The sequence below is a fragment of the Oncorhynchus tshawytscha genome, linkage group LG21 (assembly GCF_018296145.1).
Source record: "Oncorhynchus tshawytscha isolate Ot180627B linkage group LG21, Otsh_v2.0, whole genome shotgun sequence".
Lineage (NCBI taxonomy): Eukaryota > Metazoa > Chordata > Actinopteri > Salmoniformes > Salmonidae > Oncorhynchus > Oncorhynchus tshawytscha.
Genome location: NC_056449.1, coordinates 16,072,375 through 16,092,612, shown reverse-complemented (window position 1 = coordinate 16,092,612; position 20,238 = coordinate 16,072,375). Strand labels below are relative to the sequence as shown.

At 44.5% G+C, this 20,238-nt stretch overlaps 1 protein-coding gene across 5 annotated transcripts in view; it reads left to right on the top strand.

Annotated features, from left to right (window-relative positions):
* The window catches only part of LOC112220533 (E3 ubiquitin-protein ligase RNF130), a 69,943-nt gene that overhangs the window by 34,991 nt on the left and 14,714 nt on the right, over positions 1 to 20,238 (top strand). For 3 of the 5 annotated variants that reach the window (XM_042303150.1, XM_042303149.1, XM_042303148.1), the window contains 3 exons: positions 2,242 to 2,504; positions 7,745 to 7,816; positions 13,997 to 14,079. In XM_042303150.1, coding sequence (XP_042159084.1) covers positions 2,242 to 2,504; positions 7,745 to 7,816; positions 13,997 to 14,079 — 418 coding nt within the window. The remainder of the gene's footprint in view (positions 1 to 2,241; positions 2,505 to 7,744; positions 7,817 to 13,996; positions 14,080 to 20,238) is intronic. The other 2 variants (XM_024382390.2, XM_042303151.1) reach the window with 1 other exon arrangement.

The following is a 20,238-nucleotide window of genomic DNA, read 5'->3' as shown; positions in this document are numbered from 1 at the left end:
TACTAAAACAAAGACATAACAACAGAACTAAGGTCAGAACGTGACAACATGGGCATTCATAGAAGTACATTATGGGCCGACATTGTGAAGCCTAGGCTATTATTCTACATTGCGGGGATAGGAGTGCACCATATCGGTCAGGACATGGCCTGATCAGCGTTGATTCATCTAGAAATGAAAAGTTTCTGTATCAAATTATACCATGCCAGGTTGAAGAGGATTGGCACGTTGTCCATTTGACACAACATTAAAGCATTGTAGGCCTCAGTGCCAGTACAACCTTGTCGACTGCTGTTGAATAATGAATGAATAGTCAGAACATCCAACCTTTTTAAATAAAATACCTTATTTGTTTACTAGCAAACAAAGAAAACGTACATTGTGTAAAAGAATGTCCACACATCAAACAATATTTGTACTGAAGTGCCATAGCCCCCCCCCCCACCCGTCTAGCAGATCGCTTATCTACATGAAATTAAAGGTAATTAAATGGTTTTGATGGTTATTTTATTTTCATGATGGTCTTCATCCATAACCGTCAGTTACATGGTTATTACATTTTAGTCACAGCCCTATTGATACCATCTGAAAAACTGTAATTGTGGAGTGAACTATCCCTTTAAGTGCACGCAAACCTTGGGATTTCAAATCCGAATGACCAAAACAAAACCAGCCCCCTTAGCCAATGTGAACATATCCCTTCCTCCCTCTCTCCTCCTCCTCTTTGTCAGGTAGCTCAGTGCAAAGGTGGCCTCAATCGCCACATCTCCTGTGGCACCCATGCTCCCCAAAAAAGCTGAGTCAGGAGCCAGGTGGCTTTTGGTTAAAGGGCATCTTTAAGAGAGGGCTTCCACAGAGGAGAGAGGGAGGGAAAGGTATAGAGATGGAGAGAGGTAGAGATCAATAGCGTAATGACTTAACTGTTGCCTTTCAGCCTGTATGACAGGGAGTCATTATACCCAGCCTTCTGAATTACAAGAAAAAAAAGTATTGGAGGAATTCCCATCTCATAAGAAGCAGCCATGGTTTATTGATAATTCAAAGTCAAACTTTCAAGGGCGTTTGGTGATTTAAAAAGGAGATGATTGAGCTGTCAGGGAATGTCTTGTTACTTCTTTCATCACAATGTTGTTTTAATGTTGGAGGCGCAACATTTTTTTTAGCACAGAGCAGCCGTGGTGTTGGTGGTCTTACTCGCATGAGGATTGAGACAAATGTCCCTGGTGTGTGTGACATCAGTGTGCTGTCGGCCATTCGTCAATAATGGGGCAAGGTAAACTGCCCCGCACTCCTCTGGTGGTCATCACTCTCTCTGCTGCTTCTGAAACATCACTTTATTGGTCTAAACACACACACACGCAGACACACCGGCATACAAACACTGATGTACAGTAGACACGCTTACACGCACACAGACACACAAAGTGCACTTTCAGCTGCTATTAGTGGCAAGGCAAGCTGTGGTAAAGAGCCCGGGGGGACAGAGAGGAGTCGTCTCCAGCAGTAACATGACTCCCCCTGGCCTGTAGCAGTCAGCTGTCTGGATTTCACTAAAACGAAGATGATGATGATCACATGTGGCTCTACCACTGCTCAGTATAGTTTAAAATAAACTATTCATATTTTTCCACTGTCAGTGAATGAATTGCTCTGCATGTATAGCACCTCCACTTTGTTGCTGTGTATAGACCTGGACCAGGGACATCATCGTTCACATTTATTCACATAGGGTATGTTTTTCACATGATGAATATGTTCACACATACATTTCTCCAGTCTCCGCATGATATTTCCTCAGTCCATGGGACATTCAATCCTCCGTCACTACGCAGTTGTTTTGGCTGAGCAGGTGTTTAGAACCCTGTGTTAATAAATTAGGAATGAGAATCTATTGACTGGCTCTGAGTCTTTTCATAGTGGCTAAAGAGATTGGTTCCACTTTGCCAGACCTGGGAACTGTTCCTAGATCTGTAGATTTTGTTAATGACTTGGCTCTGTGGATCCTGTCAATGTGAGTGAAGAGAAATTGCCTATGCAATTATTGTGTTATGCATCTGACGTGTAAAAGCTGGCAGATACATATAGTGGAGGGAACATGAATAAGTGTATGCTAACTGACTGACTCATTGGATTGGAACTGACTGGCCATGGTTTTTCATTGGCTTGATGTGTCACAAAGAAAAGTTCTGGTTGGATTACCACTAAAACCTAGCTACTATTGACTCCCCCCTACTCTCTTAGGTACTGGCGACACGGTGGCAGTGATGATCACCGAGTCTTACGGCAAGGAGATCCTGGGTCTGCTGGAGAGGAACCTGACGGTGCTGGTGAGTGTGGTGGTGGGCCAACACGGCCAGGCCAAGAACATCAACCGTGGCTCCCTGGTCTTCGTCTCCATCTCCTTCATCGTACTCATGATCATCTCCTCTGCCTGGCTCATCTTCTACTTCATCCAGAAGATCCGCTTTACGAACGCACGTGACCGCAGCCAGGTAGGACATAGAGTATGTTTGCTAATGGTTACTCTTTCTATTATTGTCTGGTATTTATTTGGTGTTTATTTACTAAGGGTTCAATTTTTGTAAAATTGAGATCCACACATGTAGCTCAAAACTCTTTACCACATTTGAATGGTTGTATTGCAGTCAGGTAGTAATATCACATTGTTTTAAATTATTCTTTGGTAGGAGGGCAGAGGTCCTGATATTAACACCCAAGGCTACAAAAATCCATCTGCTTTTTATTTTTTTATTTTTTTTTAAATGTAAGAAAATATTATTCTTTTTTTTTACATTAGAGTGAAGTAGTGGTGACTCATTTTGCCAAGCTTGGAGCTTTTAGTTGAGGCTTATGCTCTCAATGTCACTTTGACACACTGGTTTTCAGACGAATTGGATGACTCATATCAGGTAAAGGAAGTGAAGAGCAGGTCAAGTGCCAGTTGTCCTCTTTCATGCACTCCAGATGTTTGTAGTCTGGCTCATGTTGACCGCCCTGTGCTCTCTCTTGCTCGCTCTCCTGTTGGGTGGGGAAGCCAGCAAGAGGAAGCAGCCATGCAATTTTGATGCTATAAATTGCTTATGAATCCTTAATGGAGGATCGTTGTGGTATAACGCTGCTTCCTCAGCGTCCGGCATCTTTGAAATACACACTCTCTCTCACACACACACAAGCATGTAGATGTGTAGAAATTATACTAAATAATAATTAACTACAGTCATCAATCTGACTCCATTATTATATGAATAAATGCATCACGCCCTGTCTGTCTCTGGAGGATCTGGCAAGATAGTGCATCATTACATCACCAACTCACAAATGAAACATGTCTTTCTTGCAATTATTGGTATTTGGTATTTTATTAGGATCCCTGTTTAGCTGTTACGAAAGAGGCTAGATACAAATAGCTAATCCTGGCAACCAATGTTCTAGCATTAGTTTATTGAGTCAAGTAGATCAGGGATGTCAAGGTGGTACCCAAGCATATGATATGTGTAGTGTAACGAACTATCAAAATACCTACTAAATTATGAACGCATATTCAATCTTTGAATTACTCTGTAAAGCAAGGAATGCATTTACTCAATTCAACTAATAGGATTTATTAGTCACTAAATAATTGACACTTAAACAATTACATGAAATGCATTACTGTCACGTGCTCCCTCTCCACACTCTAGGTCACCAGGCTGCTCATTATGGCGCACACCTGTCACCACCGTTACGCGCACCTGTCACCACCGTTACACGCACCTGCGTGTCATCAGACTCCCCTGGACTCCATCACTTCCCTGATGACCTTCCCTATATAGGTCACTCCCTTTGGTTCCTTCCCCAGGCGTTATTGTTTCAGTTTCATGTCTGCATTGTTCGAGTTTCTTGTTTGCTCTAACCAATATTGCAAAAAAGGTATTAGGTGAACAATAGGTAAGTAAAGAAATAAAACCACAGTAAAAAGACAGGCTATATACAGTAGCGAGGCTACATACAGACACTGGTTAGTCAGGCTGATTGAGGTAGTATGTACATGTAGATATGGTTAAAGTGACTCTGCATTTATGATGAACAGAGAGTAACAGTAGCATAAAAGAGGGGTTGGCGGGTGGCGGGACACAATGCAGAAAGCCCGGTAGTCAATGTGCGGGAGCACTTGTTGGTCGGCCCAATTGAGGTAGATTACAGTTCCAAATTGAGTGAATGACCATCACCTAAATAAGATTTAACGTGGTTACACATGTTGTCCGTTCAGAATAATGTCTAAAAGAAAAAATTGTGTGATACACACATGAGCTTGAGCGAATTCACTGCTCTTTTAAACTAAGTCAAGCAGGAATGCACCACCAACCTGAATAAAAATGTCTGTGCACTTTGCTTGTGGAAAAAAAAAGGCTGGAACAACAAATCCAGATTTTAAACTAATCAACTCAATGGGAATGATGACCAGACAACAGGAATGTGCCTGATCATTCAACCCAACATTAAATTTCAATCCAGTCACTTCAAAATACATCAACCAGAAAACATACAATGCAGTAAGACCCCACTGGGCACAGATGTCAATTATATGAACGCAACATGAAACTATTTCAAAGATTTTACTGAGTTACAGTTCATATAAGGACATCAGTCAATTGAAATAAATACATTAAGCCCAAATCTATGGATTTCACCTGACTGGGAATACAAATCTGCATCTGTTGGTCACCTTAAAAAAAGCTTGGCTAGTATAAAACCAATCAGTATCTGGAGTGACCACATTTTGCCTCATGCAGCACGACATATCTCCTTCGCATCATATTTAATCAGGCTGTTGATTGTGGCCTGTGGAATGTTGTCCCACTCCTATTCCATGGCTGTGCGAAGTTGCTGGATATTGGCGGGAACTGGAACACACTGTCGTAAATATGCTCAATGTGTGGCGTGTGGTGAGTATGCAGGCCATGGAAGAACTGGGACATTTTCAGCTTCCAGGAACAGTGCGACATGGGACCGTGCATTATCATGCTGAAACATGAGGTGATGGTGGAGTATGAATGGCATGACAATGGACCTAAGGATCTCTTCACGGTATCTCATTCAAATTGCATTCCCCAAAATGTTTGTTGTCCGTAGCTTATGCCTGCCCTTACCATAACCCCACTGCCACAAGGGGCACTCTGTTCACAACGTCTGCTATCTGCATGGTACAGTTGAAACTGGGATTCATCTGTGAAGAGCACACTTCTCCAGCGTGCTAGTGCCCATTGAAGGTGACAATTTTCCCATTGAAGGTGGTTACGGTGCTGAACTGCATTCCAGTCAAGTCCCTGGTGAGGACGACCAGCACGCAGATGAGCTTCTCCGAGACGTTTTCTGACAGTTTGTGTGCAGAAATTCTTCGGATGTGGACAGTTTCATCATTTGTCCAGGTGACTGGTCTCAGACGATTCCACAGGTGAAGAAGCCGGATGTGGAGTTCCTGGGCTAGCGTAGTTACATTTGGTCTGCGGTTGTGTCTCCAGTTGGACGTACTGCCAAATTCTCTAAAATGATGGAGGTGGCTTATGGTAGAGAAATGAACATTCAATTATCTGGCAACAGCTCTGGTGGATGTTCCTGCAGTCAGCATGCCAATTGCACGCTCCCTCAACTTAAGATGTGTGGCGTTGTGTGACAACTGCATATTTTAATGGCCTTTTATTATCGCCAGCACAGGGTGTGTAATGATCATGCCGTTTTAATCAGCTTCTTAATATGCCACACCTGTCAGGTGGATGGATTATCTTGGCAAAGACAAAATGCTCACTAACATGGATGGACACACATTTGTGCGCAAAAATTGAGAGAAATAATATTTTTGTGCATTTGAAACATTTCTGTTATCTTTTATTTCAGCTCATGAAACGTGGGACCAACCAACACTTTACATACTGCATTTTATATTTATGTTCAGTGTAATGTCATTGGAATGTGGAAACAACATTGCTGCAACCAGTGTGTTCCTAGTGAGACATATCAACATTCATAACTCTTTATGAACAGTAACATCCCTTTCATCAGTCTTCACACCCCTGACGGTGTCCCCAGGGTTCTGTGGGAACATCCCGCCCTGGTCCTGGTCCCGTCCTGGTGATTTCCACGGCAACGGTGGGGCTCTCCTGTGAGATGTTACTTTACAGCCATCCATACGGACAATGCTATATTGTATCAACACGTCAGGCTGACTTTAGCAAGTTGCTAGACTCATTTTCATCACTAGCCTTTGTCTCTTTTCCAACTACACGCACACATACAGGTCTCCACGCTGACCTTTTAGGTTTGCGCGTGCGTTTAAGTTGAACAATTTAGGCACACCAAAAAAATTAGGAGCACAATGAAAAACATTTGAGATAATGAAACTAGAATAGTTTTTCTATGCTCACTGGTACCCCTACATAAAAATTCCAGGTCGCACAGGAAATTATTTAGGCGTCTATGCGAGTAAAGTGGTTGCTCTGTACAACCCTGACAAACATAAACACTATTGCTGTCTCTCTCTCCCAATCTTTCTCACTGTGTCTACACTACCGTTGCTAAATCACCAAATCACCAGCCTTTTTCATCAGTGGAAAGACAATGAACAAGTGCTTTTCCTTCAACAACAAACCCTGCTCTTTCCACACTGATTACATAGCTACAGTTAGACCCTGCTCTTTCCACACTGTGACTACATAGCTACAGTTAGACCCTGCTCTCTCCACACTGTGACTACATAGCTACAGTTAGACCCTGTTCTCTCTCCATACTGTGACTACATAGCTACAGTTAGACCCTGTGCTCTCTCCATACTGTGACTACATAGCTACAGTTAGACCCTGTGCTCTCTCCACACTGTGACTACATAGCTACAGTTAGACCCTGTGCTCTCTCCACACTGTGACTACATAGCTACAGTTAGACCCTGTGCTCTCTCCACACTGTGACTACATAGCTACAGTTAGACCCTGTGCTCTCTCCACACTGTGACTACATAGCTACAGTTAGACCCTGTGCTCTCTCCACACTGTGACTACATAGCTACAGTTAGACCCTGTGCTCTCTCCACACTGTGGCTACATAGGGAGAGCTTCACCCAGACGTCTTTGGCATCTCTGCAAAGATTGTGCCACTTATTTTCCCAGACGGGAAGAACCATGCCTTAAAGATGACAGAATGGTTTGTGTCGTGTGCCCTTTGTGACCTTTTCATTGAACATTTTCCTGTTATTAGTGTAAAAGGCTTATGATTCTGGCTCTAGGTCCTTTGACATTGTCCCAATGTATTGAAGCCTTGCTCGTTGGCACCTTAGTCTGCCCTTGGTTGAAATGACCAAAGATCAACTCTATATGATCCCATATTTTCTCTGACACCATCTGGGGATGGTTTGAGTGAGCTACATGACGTTCTAATATTCACAGGCCGGGAATTCAAATATAATATAATTATTCATCCATTTTTAAAGTACAACTCGCCTTAACAATCATGTCTTTGACTGGACAGGAAGTCAATGTTTCTGCACTGTTTTGCACAAATTCCCCGATAGTTTGAAATGTTTAAAGCAAAAAGGATGTTGAATTACTGCTATACTATGGAGTTTGGGGAAATTAGTTTGAGAGGAGTATTTTTTGCCGACTAAGTTATATTGCATTCCTATTGTTAATTCAACTCTCAGGCTACATTTGCTCTCCAGATTCACCTTAATATTATCTCCCTCCCTCCCTTCATCCCTTCTCTCTCTCTCTGCCAGCGTCGACTTGGAGATGCAGCTAAGAAAGCCATAGGGAAGCTGACAACCAGGACAGTGAAGAAAGGGGACAAGGTAAACCTGCCTGCACTATTTCTTGTCCATGTCACCCCCTATCCACAAACTTAGTAACTTTCTCAACCATGTATTGCCATTTGTCCATGCTGTCTAGAGATATGGGATTGAGCCTTTCCAGAAGTTGAGAATATCCAGTCTAGTTGATCTTGGTCCATAATCTAGCCTTGTCTAACTAATGTTAAGAAGAGATGATAAATCCATTTCTGCCTGTACAAACCAAGACATTCCTCCCAATACCCATTCACGCTGTCCTTTCTTGGCTCTTCTCTTCCGGACCAATGGTTGGTGGAAGGTTCACCATTAGTAATTTGGCTTCTGCCATGTTTCTCTCGCTAATCAAGTCCTTCCAGGAATGGTGGCCCTGTAGGATCTGACACAAGGACGTTTATTATTGTATTAGGCTTTCTTCTTTATTTATGCCTCTCACCTCGAAAAGGGCTCAGAATGAGGTTGTCAAAGGTGATGGATGAGTGTATGGATGGATGGACGGAAGTGTCTGCTTAAACGCTGTCTTTTTAGGTGATTGAGGACGAGCTGGCTGCAGCCATACGTGTCAAAGGAGAGGATTGATTTATTGATTGAGGGATCTTGCACTCTTGTGAATGTTAAATACAAACTGCTTGGGTTCATTATTCAAATATTCCAGAATATGTGGTTGGTAGTCAACGTGTGTAACCAGAACAACTAAACGAAGACGAACGATTCAAATCCTTTCTAAAGCCTCCTATAGTAACACCAGATGTATTTCTTACATTGATACATGCCATAAATGGTAGAAATCCCATCTGAAAAAGTGAAATGTTAGTGATGTGTAACGGAGGTTCTTAGAATGTCTCCAGTGAAGACGAGTGTCAGGGCTGACGGGGCTTGGAGGAGGGGAGAGCGGGTTGGTCCTCTCCGTCCGGCCCCTCCTCTCCTCTGAGCCCTCGCCAAGGTCAGACAGGTCTCTGTTCATGAATAAACCATGGGCCTTGGAGTGTGCCGCAGAAATTGAAACCTCCCATCTGGAGGAAGTCCGCCGGGAGTGATTGACCTCACTGAGCCGGATGTCGAGCTTGGATATTGGGGAGCAGAAGGATAGGGGGGAGAAGGTAGGCACTAAGGGGCCAAGGCTCTTGGTAGATAATACAGCCTGTTACAGTGATGACGGATATGACAACAGGCTACAGTGTCACTGGTCACAAATAACCAACCGGTTTCAGGCCACAACGTCCCTCTGGACAGTAAATTATGTTAACCTGCTTGATGGCTTTGGACGTAAGAGCCCTTATGACTGAGTGGAAGGAGGGTTTGGGAGAAACAGCGACAACGGTGTGATAGCTCCTCCCCTGCTGTAACACAATGTCGTGCTCTTGCCATAACCATCGACAGCCAACAAGGACTGCTTGCGTAACAAGCTGCAGTCGAGAGCTAATTACATTATACCTGATACTGCCGGGATACAATACGACGCATTCTAAGCCAGTATGTTTGGCTGCCCTTCCCTTATCTATACAACCTTTTATATGGTTATTACAGCGAACGCATAAATTCACTATTTGTGGACCCATGTGGGAACCAAAGCTGTAACTCTGGAGTTATGAGCAACATGCTCCAACCAATTGAGCCATCACTTCTACTGCGTATCAGAAATTCATGTAGCAGCATTCACTGCATCTCTAACATGTTGCGGCTGCTATGGACTGTTATGCTATGAAGGTCATTAGTTTAATTAAACATTATTGCTCAGCTGGAGGGCCATTTCCTTCATAGACCAACAATATCACCATTGTTCAGCTCAATCAAAACGGAAGCGCTGTTGTTCAATTGATTGAAATATCAGTGCCAACATTAAGGTCAGCGCTGTCACCTATTTTTACCAGTCCCTAGGACATGGGCCAGGCCTCTGTCAACTCCATCTCGGTCAACACTGACGCTGGTCAACTCCGGGACCACTTCACCACGTTCAATAGTGTACTGGTCAGCTCTGTAACCCATGTGTCACAGTCCATATAGGACACATTCAGGCTGCGTCAGGGACTATTCCATCACGTCCGTAGCCAACTGATAACACATCAGTTCTGTCTCATAGTCCAAAGTGACTTGTGGTGGTGAGAGACACTTCTCTGCCCTTCCACAACCCCAGTCATCCGCTGGCCCTACAAAGCTCAGATTCTGCCATCATGAAAAACTGCCATTAGTGACACAGATCTGCTTTATTTTAGCAGAAGCCTATTTCACACACGGCCTGGCCTGTGCTGTGTGCCTTGGCCTCATTCTGTGCCAGCAGCCTCTGTAGAGGACAACATTCATATTTAATCAGGCAGCCATTTACAGCAGCTTGCTTCGCTCACAGTGACAGGAGGTCAGGGTTGGGGGAAAATGGAGCAGACTCCCCAAGGTCTTAAAACTGGTCTACTGCCCCTCCTCCACTAGGTCAGATGGGCCTCAGTACTATGTTTTTGTCCTCTGCATGGCGACCTGGTACGGATAACTATCTGTTCTATACAACCTGTCAGACTTGAGCAGAACACCCATATGCAGAACACCCATACGCAGGAGTACTTGTCACTGCTCTTCCAATTTTGCATTAGCCCTTTCTAAATGGTTTAGTTGGTTGGAACAAAGTTAGAGAGAACTGGATCTTAAGCACTTACAAATGTCTAACATATTGTGTGATATACACTGCTCAACAAAAATAAAGGGAACACTTAAACAACACAATGTAACTCCAAGTCAATCACACTTCTGTGAAATCAATCTGTCCACTTAGGAAGCAACACTGATTGACAATAAATTTCACATGCTGTTGTGCAAATGGAATAGACAACAGGTGGAAATTATAAGCAATTAGCAAGACACCCCCAATAAAGGAGTGGTTCTGCAGGTGGGGACCACAGACCACTTCTCAGTTCCTATGCTTCTTGGCTGATGTTTTGGTCACTTTTTAATGCTGGCGGTGCTTTCACTCTAGTGGTAGCATGAGACAGAGTCTACAACCCACACAAGTGGCTCAGGTAGTGCAGCTCATCCAGGATGGCACATCAATGCGAGCTGTGGCAAGAAGGTTTGCTGTGTCTGTCAGCGTAGTGTCTAGAGCATGGTGGCGCTACCAGGAGACAGGCTAGTACATCAGGAGACGTGGAGGAGGCCGTAGGAGGGCAACAACCCAGCAGCAGGACCGCTACTTCCGCCTTTGTGCAAGGAGGAGCAGGAGGAGCACTGCCAGAGCCCTGCAAAATGACCTCCAGCAGGCCACAAATGTGCATGTGTCTGCTCAAACGGTCAGAAACAGACTCCATGAGGGTGGTATGAGGGCCCGACGTCCACAGGTGGGGGTTGTGCTTACAGCCCAACACTGTGCAGGACGTTTGGCATTTGCCAGAGAACACCAAGATTGGCAAATTTGCCACTGGCGCCCTATGCTCTTCACAGATGAAAGCAGGTTCACACTGAGCACATGTGACAGATGTGACAGTCTGGAGACGCCATGGAGAACGTTCTACTGCCTGCAACATCCTCCAGCATGACCGGTTTGGCGGTGGGTCAGTCATGGTGCGGGGTGGCATTTCTTTGGGGGGGCGCACAGCCCTCCATGTGCTCACCAGAGGTAGCCTGACTGCCATTAGGTACCGAGATGAGATCCTCAGACCACTTGTGAGACCATATGCTGGTGCGGTTGGCCCTGGGTTCCTCCTAATGTAAGACAATGCTAGACCTCAGGTGGCTGGAGTGTGTCAGCAGTTCCTGCAAGAGGAAGGCATTGATGCCATGGACTGGCCCGCCCGTTCCCCAGACCTGAATCCAATTGAGCACATCTGGGACACCATGTCTCGCTCCATCCACCAACGCCACGTTGCACCACAGACTGTCCAGGAGTTGGCGGATGCTTTAGTCCAGGTCTGGGAGGAGATCCCTCAGGAGACCATCCGTCACCTCATCAGGAGCATGCCCAGGCGTTATAGGGAGGTCATACAGGCACGTGGATGCCACACACACTACTGAGGCTCATTTTGACTTGTTTTAAGGACATTACATCAAAGTTGGATCAGCCTGTAGTGTGGTTTTCCACTTTAATTTTGAGTGTGACTCCAAATCCAGACCTCCATGGGTTGATAAATTTGATTTCCATTGATAATTTATGATGATTTTGTTGTCAGCACATTCAACTATGTAAAGAAAAAAGTATTTAATAAGAATATTTCATTCATTCAGATCAAGGATGTGTTATTTTAGTGTTCCCTTTATTTTTTTGAGCAGTGTATATATTTATATATCTCAACAGTGAAGAGGTGACTCCGGGATGCTGGCCTTCTAGGCAGAGTTGCAGATAAAGACATATTTCAGACTGGCCAATAAAAATAAAATATTAAGATGGGCAAAAGAACACAGTCACTGGACAGAGGAACTCTGCCTAGAAGGCCAGCATCCCGGAGTCGCCTCCTCACTGTTGACGTTGAGACTGGTGTTTTGCACGTACTATTTAATGAAGCTGTCAGTTGAGGACTTGTGAGGCATCTGTTTCTCAAACTTTCTCATCTCTCTATTCTGGTTAGCGCCCGTTTGCACTGTTCTGTGTAGGGAGTAGTACACAGTGTTGTACAAGATCGTCAGTTTCTTGGCAGTTTCTCGCATGGAATAGTCTTCATTTCTCAGAACAAGAATAGACTGATGAGTTTCAGAAGAAAGGTCTTTGTATCTGGCCATTTTGTAATCAAACCCACAAATGCTGATGCTCCAGATACTCAAGTAGTCTAAAGAAGGCAAGTTTTATTGCTTATTTAATCAGAACAACAGTTTTCAGCTGTGCTAACATAATTACAAAAGTTTTTCTAATGATCAATTAGCCTTTTAAAATGATAAACTTGGATTAGCTAACACAACGTGCCATTGGAACACAGGAGTGATGGTTGCTGATAATGGGCCTCTGTACGCCTATGTAGATTTTCCATAAAAAATCAGCTGTTTCCAGCTACAAAAGTCATTTACAACATTAACAATGTCTACACTGTATTTCTGATAAATGTTACGTTATTTTAATGGACAAAAAATGTGCTGTTCTTTCATAAACAAAGGCATTTCTATGTGACCCCAAACTTTTGAAAAGTTGTGTGTATGTACATATGTGTGTGTGTGTGTGTGTGTGTGTGTGTGTGTGTGTGTGTGTGTACAGTCAGCGCATACATGTCGGACTAGGCTAGTGTTCCCAGGTATGACTAGAGAGATGACAGGTCTGTGTTGTCTCAGCTCTTCCTGGCGTATCGATCGGTCCCTCCCTGTTCGCTCGGCACCGCGTGCTAATTCAGTCCACGGCCAGGCAGGGCTGGGCACCAGTCTGTCCTTGTGCACCTCTGTGGCAGCTTCTCTACTGTCAGCAGAGATGGTTAGCCACCCTCCATAAATAACACAGCATTGATTACATCTCTCTGTCTCTCTCTCTCTCACATATTTATCAAACTGTTCTTTCTTTCTCTCTATCACACTGTTCTGCCATCTTTCTTTCAATCTATCACCCCCTCTTTCCTTCTTTCTTTCCTTGGCTCTCTGCACCTCTCTTGTCATGCTTTGTGTCATCGCCCTCTCGCTGTCTTTCACTCCCTCTCCCTTTACCTCTTTGCAAGTTTCACACCTCTTCTTCTCTCCTCTCTTCCCACCTTCCCCTCTCTCTCTTCCTCATATGGCACGCTTAAGCGTGACACCTTGTGATGGCCATGCCAGGGCAGTCAGTCAGTCACAGACGTGCTGCCACCTGCCATGGCCGTTGTCACGGTGATGGGTGTGGTTGACACGGCAACGTGGCCATCAGTTCCATCCCTGACATGCTGATTCAACAAGAGTACTCTACTTAATTGTACTCTGTATACTGAACAGGTTTCCCCTACCATTATGTTCCTTTACAAAGCCAGCCAACCTGCCTACAATAATATAAAACGTTCAGTCCCAGCCCTCCTGGATGTCTAAAGTGTATTGATGTCTCTCCAAACAAACATTCAAGAGGAAACACTGGCCATGTTTGGCACTGCACCTCGGCCTGTTGAATAAACCAGCTATTTATCATCTGGTTGATAGTGAATATGAATGGTCAAAAGCAAAGTGTCTGATTGATTGTCACTGTTCTTCCCCAGTAATAGATGGTTTTCTGTTCATTGTAGCTGTCTGACACTGACTGGCCTGTTCTGTTTGTCTTCTGTGCTGCAGGAAACAGACCCAGACTTCAACCACTGCGCCGTGTGCATCGAGGGATACCAGCTCAACGACGTGGTCCGCATCCTGCCCTGCAAGTGAGTGTGTGTGTGTGTGTGTGTGTGTGTGTGTGTGTGTGTGTTTGGTGGGTTGACTGTGTGTGTACCTAATATACATCCTAAGCTAGGAGTGTGGGACAGCCTGACGCAGCCCTTGTGGCTCATACACGCAACAAACTCTCGCTCGGATTCGGAATACAACATGTCCGCCATCCACTCATTCTCAATGTCATCCACTTACATCCCCTCCCTCCTCCTCTCCTTCCCTCCTTCCTCCTCCGATGTGCGTTTCTACCCCTCCCTGAAGTTTCTCCTCCTGTCTGAGGCAATCTCCACACCCATCCATCACATGGCGCCCCCCCCCAGATCCGTCTCACACCTTTCCTGCTGATCTGCTCAGTGGGACGACTGCACTGACGCACATCAGACTAGACCAGAGACACACCTCCCCACAGTTCAGCCATAGTTAATTTGCACATATTAAGATGTATCACACCACCAATAAGCAAAGGTAGAAAGTTAATACTGTGTTTCTGCAGGTGAGGTGACAAATCTTAAACCTTAAAAACCTTGATACAATAGGAGGAGTCTTTCCTACCTGTCAATCACCTCTGGTTTGACCATTTGGGTCTGATTTAGGATCAGTTGTAGGACACACACATACAGCGTGTTGGTTTAGTGGATCACTATGCTTTACAAAGGAAGTGGAAAATGTAATGTCAGTGAGATGACATTTAAGCTCTTGCCAGGAAAAAGGAGCAAGAGAGAGGGAAAAGAAGATGGAGTTACGGAAAGTAACAGACCGGAGGAGGTATTGGAAGAAGAAAAAAATAATTATAACGAGCACGGGAAGGAGGGGGGGAGGTGAGAGAGCGACAAAGTTAGAGAGAAAAGGGAGTTGTTCTCTTGCTAAATGGAGTCTGGTCTGTTTTGGAAATGCAGACACTATCAAGGCTATCTCGTCTCGCTGCACACTGTGAGTCGTAACCCCTGCTAGGTAGCTCCGGCTATATTTAGATCCAGTGCTGCCAAATGACCTGCACCCACAAACACACACTCTTCCTCCGACACACACATACAGTTGGAGTCGGAGGTTTACATACACTTAGGTTAGAGATATTAAAACTCGTTTTTCAACCACTCCACATATTTCTTGTTAACAAACTATAGTTTTGGCAAGTCAGTTAGGACATCTACTTTGTGCATGACACATTATTTCACTTATAATTCACTGTACCACAATTCCAGCGGGTCAGAAGTTTACATACACTTAGTTGACTCTGCCTCTGAACAACCTTTCAAAATTCCAGAAAATGATGTTATGGCTTTAGAAGCTTCTTAACATCATTTGAGTCAATTGGAGGTGTACCTGTGGATGTATTTCAAGGCCTACCTTCAAACTCAGTGCCTCTTTGCTTGACATCATTGGAAAATCTAAAGAAATCAGCCAAGACTTCAGAAAAACAAATGTAGACCTCCACAAGTCTGGTTCATCCTTGGGAGCAATTTCCAAATGCCTGAAGGTACCACGTTCATCTGTACAAATAATAGTACGCAAGAATAAACACCATGGGACCATGCAGCCATCATACTGCTCAAGAAGGAGACACGTTCTGTCTCCTAGAGATGAACGTACTTTGGTGCGAAAAGTGCAAATCAATCCCAGAACAGCAGCAAAGGACCTTGTGAAGATGCTGGAGGAAACTGGGACCAAAGTATCTATATCCACAGTAAAAACGAGTCCTATATCGACATAACCTGAAAGGCCGCTCAACAAGGAAGAAGCCACTGCTCCATAACCGGCATAAAAAAAGCCAGACTATGGTTTGCAACTGCACATGGGGACAAAGATCTTACTTTTTGGAGAAATGTCCTCCGGTCTGATGAAACAAAAATAGAACTGTTTGGCAATAATGATCGTCGTTATGTTTGAAGGAATAAGGGGTAGGCTTGCAAGCCGAAGAACACCATCCTAGCCGTGAAGCACGGGGGTGGCAGCATCATGTTGTGGGGGTGCTTTGCTGCAGGAGGGACTGGTGCACTTCACAAAATAGATGGCATCATGAGGGAGGAAAAGTATGTGGATATATTGAAGCAACATCTCAAGACATCAATCAGGAAGTTAAAGCTTGGTCACAAATGGGTCTCCCAAATGAACAATGACCCCAAGCGTACTTCCAAAGTTGTGGCAAAATGGCTTAAGGAAAACAAAGTCAAGGTATTGGAGTGGCCATCACAAAGCCCTGACCTCAATCCTATAGAAAAGTTGTGGGCAGAACTGAAAAAGCGTGTGCGAGCAAGGAGGCCTACAAATCTGACTCCGTTACACCAGCTCTGTCAAGAGGAATGGGCCAAAATTCACCCAACTTATTGTGGGAAGCTTGTGGAAGGCTACCCAAAATGTTTGACCCAAGTTAAACAATTTAACGGCAATACACTCAATTAGTATTTGGTTGCATGTAAACTTCTGATCCACTGGGAATGTGATGAAAGAAATAAAAGCTGAAATAAATCATTCTCTCTACTATTATTCTGACATTTCACATTCTTAAAATAAAGTGGTGATCCTAACTGACCTATGACAGGGAATTTTTAAATGTCAGGAATTGTGAAAAACTGAGTTTAAATGTAATTGGCTAAGGTGTATCTAAACTTTCGACTCAACTGTGCATATATACAGTGGGGAAAACAAGTATTTGATACACTGCCGATTTTGCAGGTTTTCCTACTTACAAAGCATATAGAGGTCTAATTTTTATCATAGGTACACTTCAACTGTGAGAGACGGAATCTAAAACAAAAATCCAGAAAATCACATTGTATGATTTTTAAGTAATTAATTTGCATTTTATTGCATGACATAAGTATTTGATCACATACCAACCAGTAAGAGTTCCGGCTCTCACAGACCTGTTAGTTTTTCTTTAAGAAGCCCTCCTGTTCTCCACTCATTACCTGTATTATCTGCACCTTTTTGAACTCCTTACCTGTATAAAATACACCTGTCCACACAGTCAATCAAACAGACTCCAACCTCTCCACAATGGCCAAGACCAGAGAGCTGTGTAAGGACATCAGGGGTAAAATTGTAGACCTGCACAAGGCTGGGATGGGCTACAGGACAATAGGCAAGCAGCTTGGTGAGAAGGCAACAACTGGTGGCGCAATTATTCGAAAATGTAAGAAGTTCAAGATGATGTCAATCACCCTCGGTCTGGGGCTCCATGCAAGATCTCACCTCGTTGGGCATCAATGATCATGAGGACGGTGAGGGATCATCCCAGAACTACACGGCAGGACCTGGTCAATGACCTGAAGAGAGCTGGGACCACAGTCTCAAAGAAAACCATTAGTAACACACTACGCTGTCATGGACTAAAATCCTGCAGCGCACGCAAGGTCCCCCTGCTCAAGCCAGCGCATGTCCAGGCCCATCTGAAGTTTGCCAATGACCATCTGGACGATCCAGAGGAGGAATCGGAGAAGGTCGTGTGGTCTGATGAGACAAAAATAGAGCTTTTTGGTCTAAACTCCACTTGCCGTGTTTGGAGGAAGAAGAAGGATGAGTACAACCCCAAGAACACCATCCCAACCGTGAAGCATGGAGGTGGAAACATCTTTCTTTGGGGATGCTTTTCTGCAAAGGGGACAGGATGACTGCACCGTATTGAGGGGAGGAAGGATGGGGCCATGTATCGCGAGATCTTGGCCAACAACCTCCTTCCCTCAGTAAGAGCATTGAAGATGGGTCGTGGCTGGGTCTTCCAGCATGACAATAACCCGAAACAAACAGCCAGGGCAACTAAGGAGTGGTGCCGTAAGAAGCATCTCAAGGTCCTGGAGTGGCCTAGCCAGTCTCCAGACCTGAACCCAGTAGAAAATATTTGGAGGGAGCTGAAAGTCCGTATTGCCCAGCGACAGCCCCGAAACCTGAAATATCTGGAGAAGGTCTGTGTGGAGGAGTGGCCCAAAATCCCTGCTGCAGTGTGTGCAAACCTGGTCAAGAACTACAGGAAACGTATGATCTCTGTAATTGCAAACAAAGGTTTCTGTACCAAATATTAAGTTCTGCTTTTCTGATGTATCAAATACTTATGTCATGCAATAAAATGTAAATTAATTACTTAAAAATCATACAATGTAATTTTCAGGATTTTTGTTTTAGATTCCGTCTCACAGTTGAAGTGTACCTATGATTAAAAATTACAGACCTCTAGCTGCTTTGTAAGTCGGAAAACCTGCAAAAAAGTCGGCAGTGCATCAAATACTTGTTCTCCCCACTGTATATACTCTGCAACATGCGTGCACACATAAGCACTCAGCAGCGGACACACACTTTCTCTATTTTGCTGTCTCACACACACCACTGCGCCCTTGTCCGGCAGTCTTGTTCTTGGACACCATCTGCTGTGTCTTCTCTGGCCTTGTGGATGTGGCCTCTCTGGCCTTGTGGACTCCTCTACTTGCCTCCTCTACTTCATCTCCTTCATCTGCACTAATGTGAAAGAACTGGACAGCTGAAAGCTGATTCCCAGTAAACATCCGACCACCTCTATTTTGAATCTGTAGATCAGTTCAGATGGAGAGAAGATGGGTGTTCCTAGACATAGGAGATGCACTGTTCCTCTTCAGTTGCAGCCAAATTATGTCTATGTTTAAGGGGTTACAACCTACTAGCTCTGCTAATAGCTACTTTATTGAGGGAAAATGTACTTACAATGACGTTGTCCCACCTAGCTATCGTTTGTTTTCTTTGTATTTATATTTTTTTGTACTTTTACCCCTTTTTCTCCAATTGGATATTTTGTGATATCCAATTGGTAGTTAGTCTTGTCCCATCGCTGCAATTCCCCTAAGGACACGGGAGAGGCGAAGGTCGAGAGCCGTGGGTCCTCCGATTCACAATCCTGCCAAGCCACACTGCTTCTTGACACTATTCATTTAACACAGAAGCCAGCTGCACCAATGTGTCGGAGGAAACTGCATCCAGCTGGCGACCAAAGTCAGCGTGCAGGTGCCCGGCCCGCCACAAGGAGTCGCTAAAGCGCGATGGGACAAGGATATCCCGGCCTGCCGAACCCTCCCCTAACCCGGATGATGCTGGGCCAATTGTGCCCTGCCTCATGGATCTCCCGGTCACGGCCGGAGGTGACACAGCCTGGGATCGAACCCAGGGTCTGTAGTGACACCTTAGACAGCTGCGCCACTCGGGAAGCCCTAGCTATCTTAAGATGAATGCACTAAATCAAATCAAATCAAATCAAATTTTATTTGTCACTTACACATGGTTAGCAGATGTTAATGCGAGTGTAGCGAAATGCTTGTGCTTCTAGTTCCGACAATGCAGTAATAACGAGCAAGTAATCTAACTAACAATTCCAAAAAAACTACTGTCTTATACACAGTGTAAGGGGATAAAGAATATGTACATAAGGATATATGAATGAGTGATGGTACAGAGCAGCATAGGCAAGATACAGTAGATGATATCGAGTACAGTATATACATATGAGATAAGTATGTAAACCAAGTGGCATAGTTAAAGTGGCTAGTGATACATGTATTACATAAGGATGCAGTCGATGATATAGAGTACAGTATCAACGTATGCATATGAGAAGAACAATGTAGGGTAAGTAACATTATATAAGGTAGCATTGTTTAAAGTGGCTAGTGATATATTTACATCATTTCCCATCAATTCCCATGATTAAAGTGGCTGGAGTAGAGTCAGTGTCATTGACAGTGTGTTGGCAGTAGCCACTCAATGTTAGTGGTGGCTGTTTAACAGTCTGATGGCCTTGAGATAGAAGCTGTTTTTCAGTCTCTCGGTCCCAGCTTTGATGCACCTGTACTGACCTCGCCTTCTGGATGACAGCGGGGTGAACAGGCAGTGGCTCGGGTGGTTGATGTCCTTGATGATCTTTATGGCCTTCCTGTAGCATCGGGTGGTGTAGGTGTCCTGGAGGGCAGGTAGTTTGCCCCCGGTGATGCGTTGTGCAGACCTCACTACCCTCTGGAGAGCCTTACGGTTGAGGGCGGTGCAGTTGCCATACCAGGCGGTGATACAGCCCGCCAGGATGCTCTCGATTGTGCATCTGTAGAAGTTTGTGAGTGCTTTTGGTGACAAGCCAAATTTCTTCAGCCTCCTGAGGTTGAAGAGGCGCTGCTGCGCCTTCCTCACGATGCTGTCTGTGT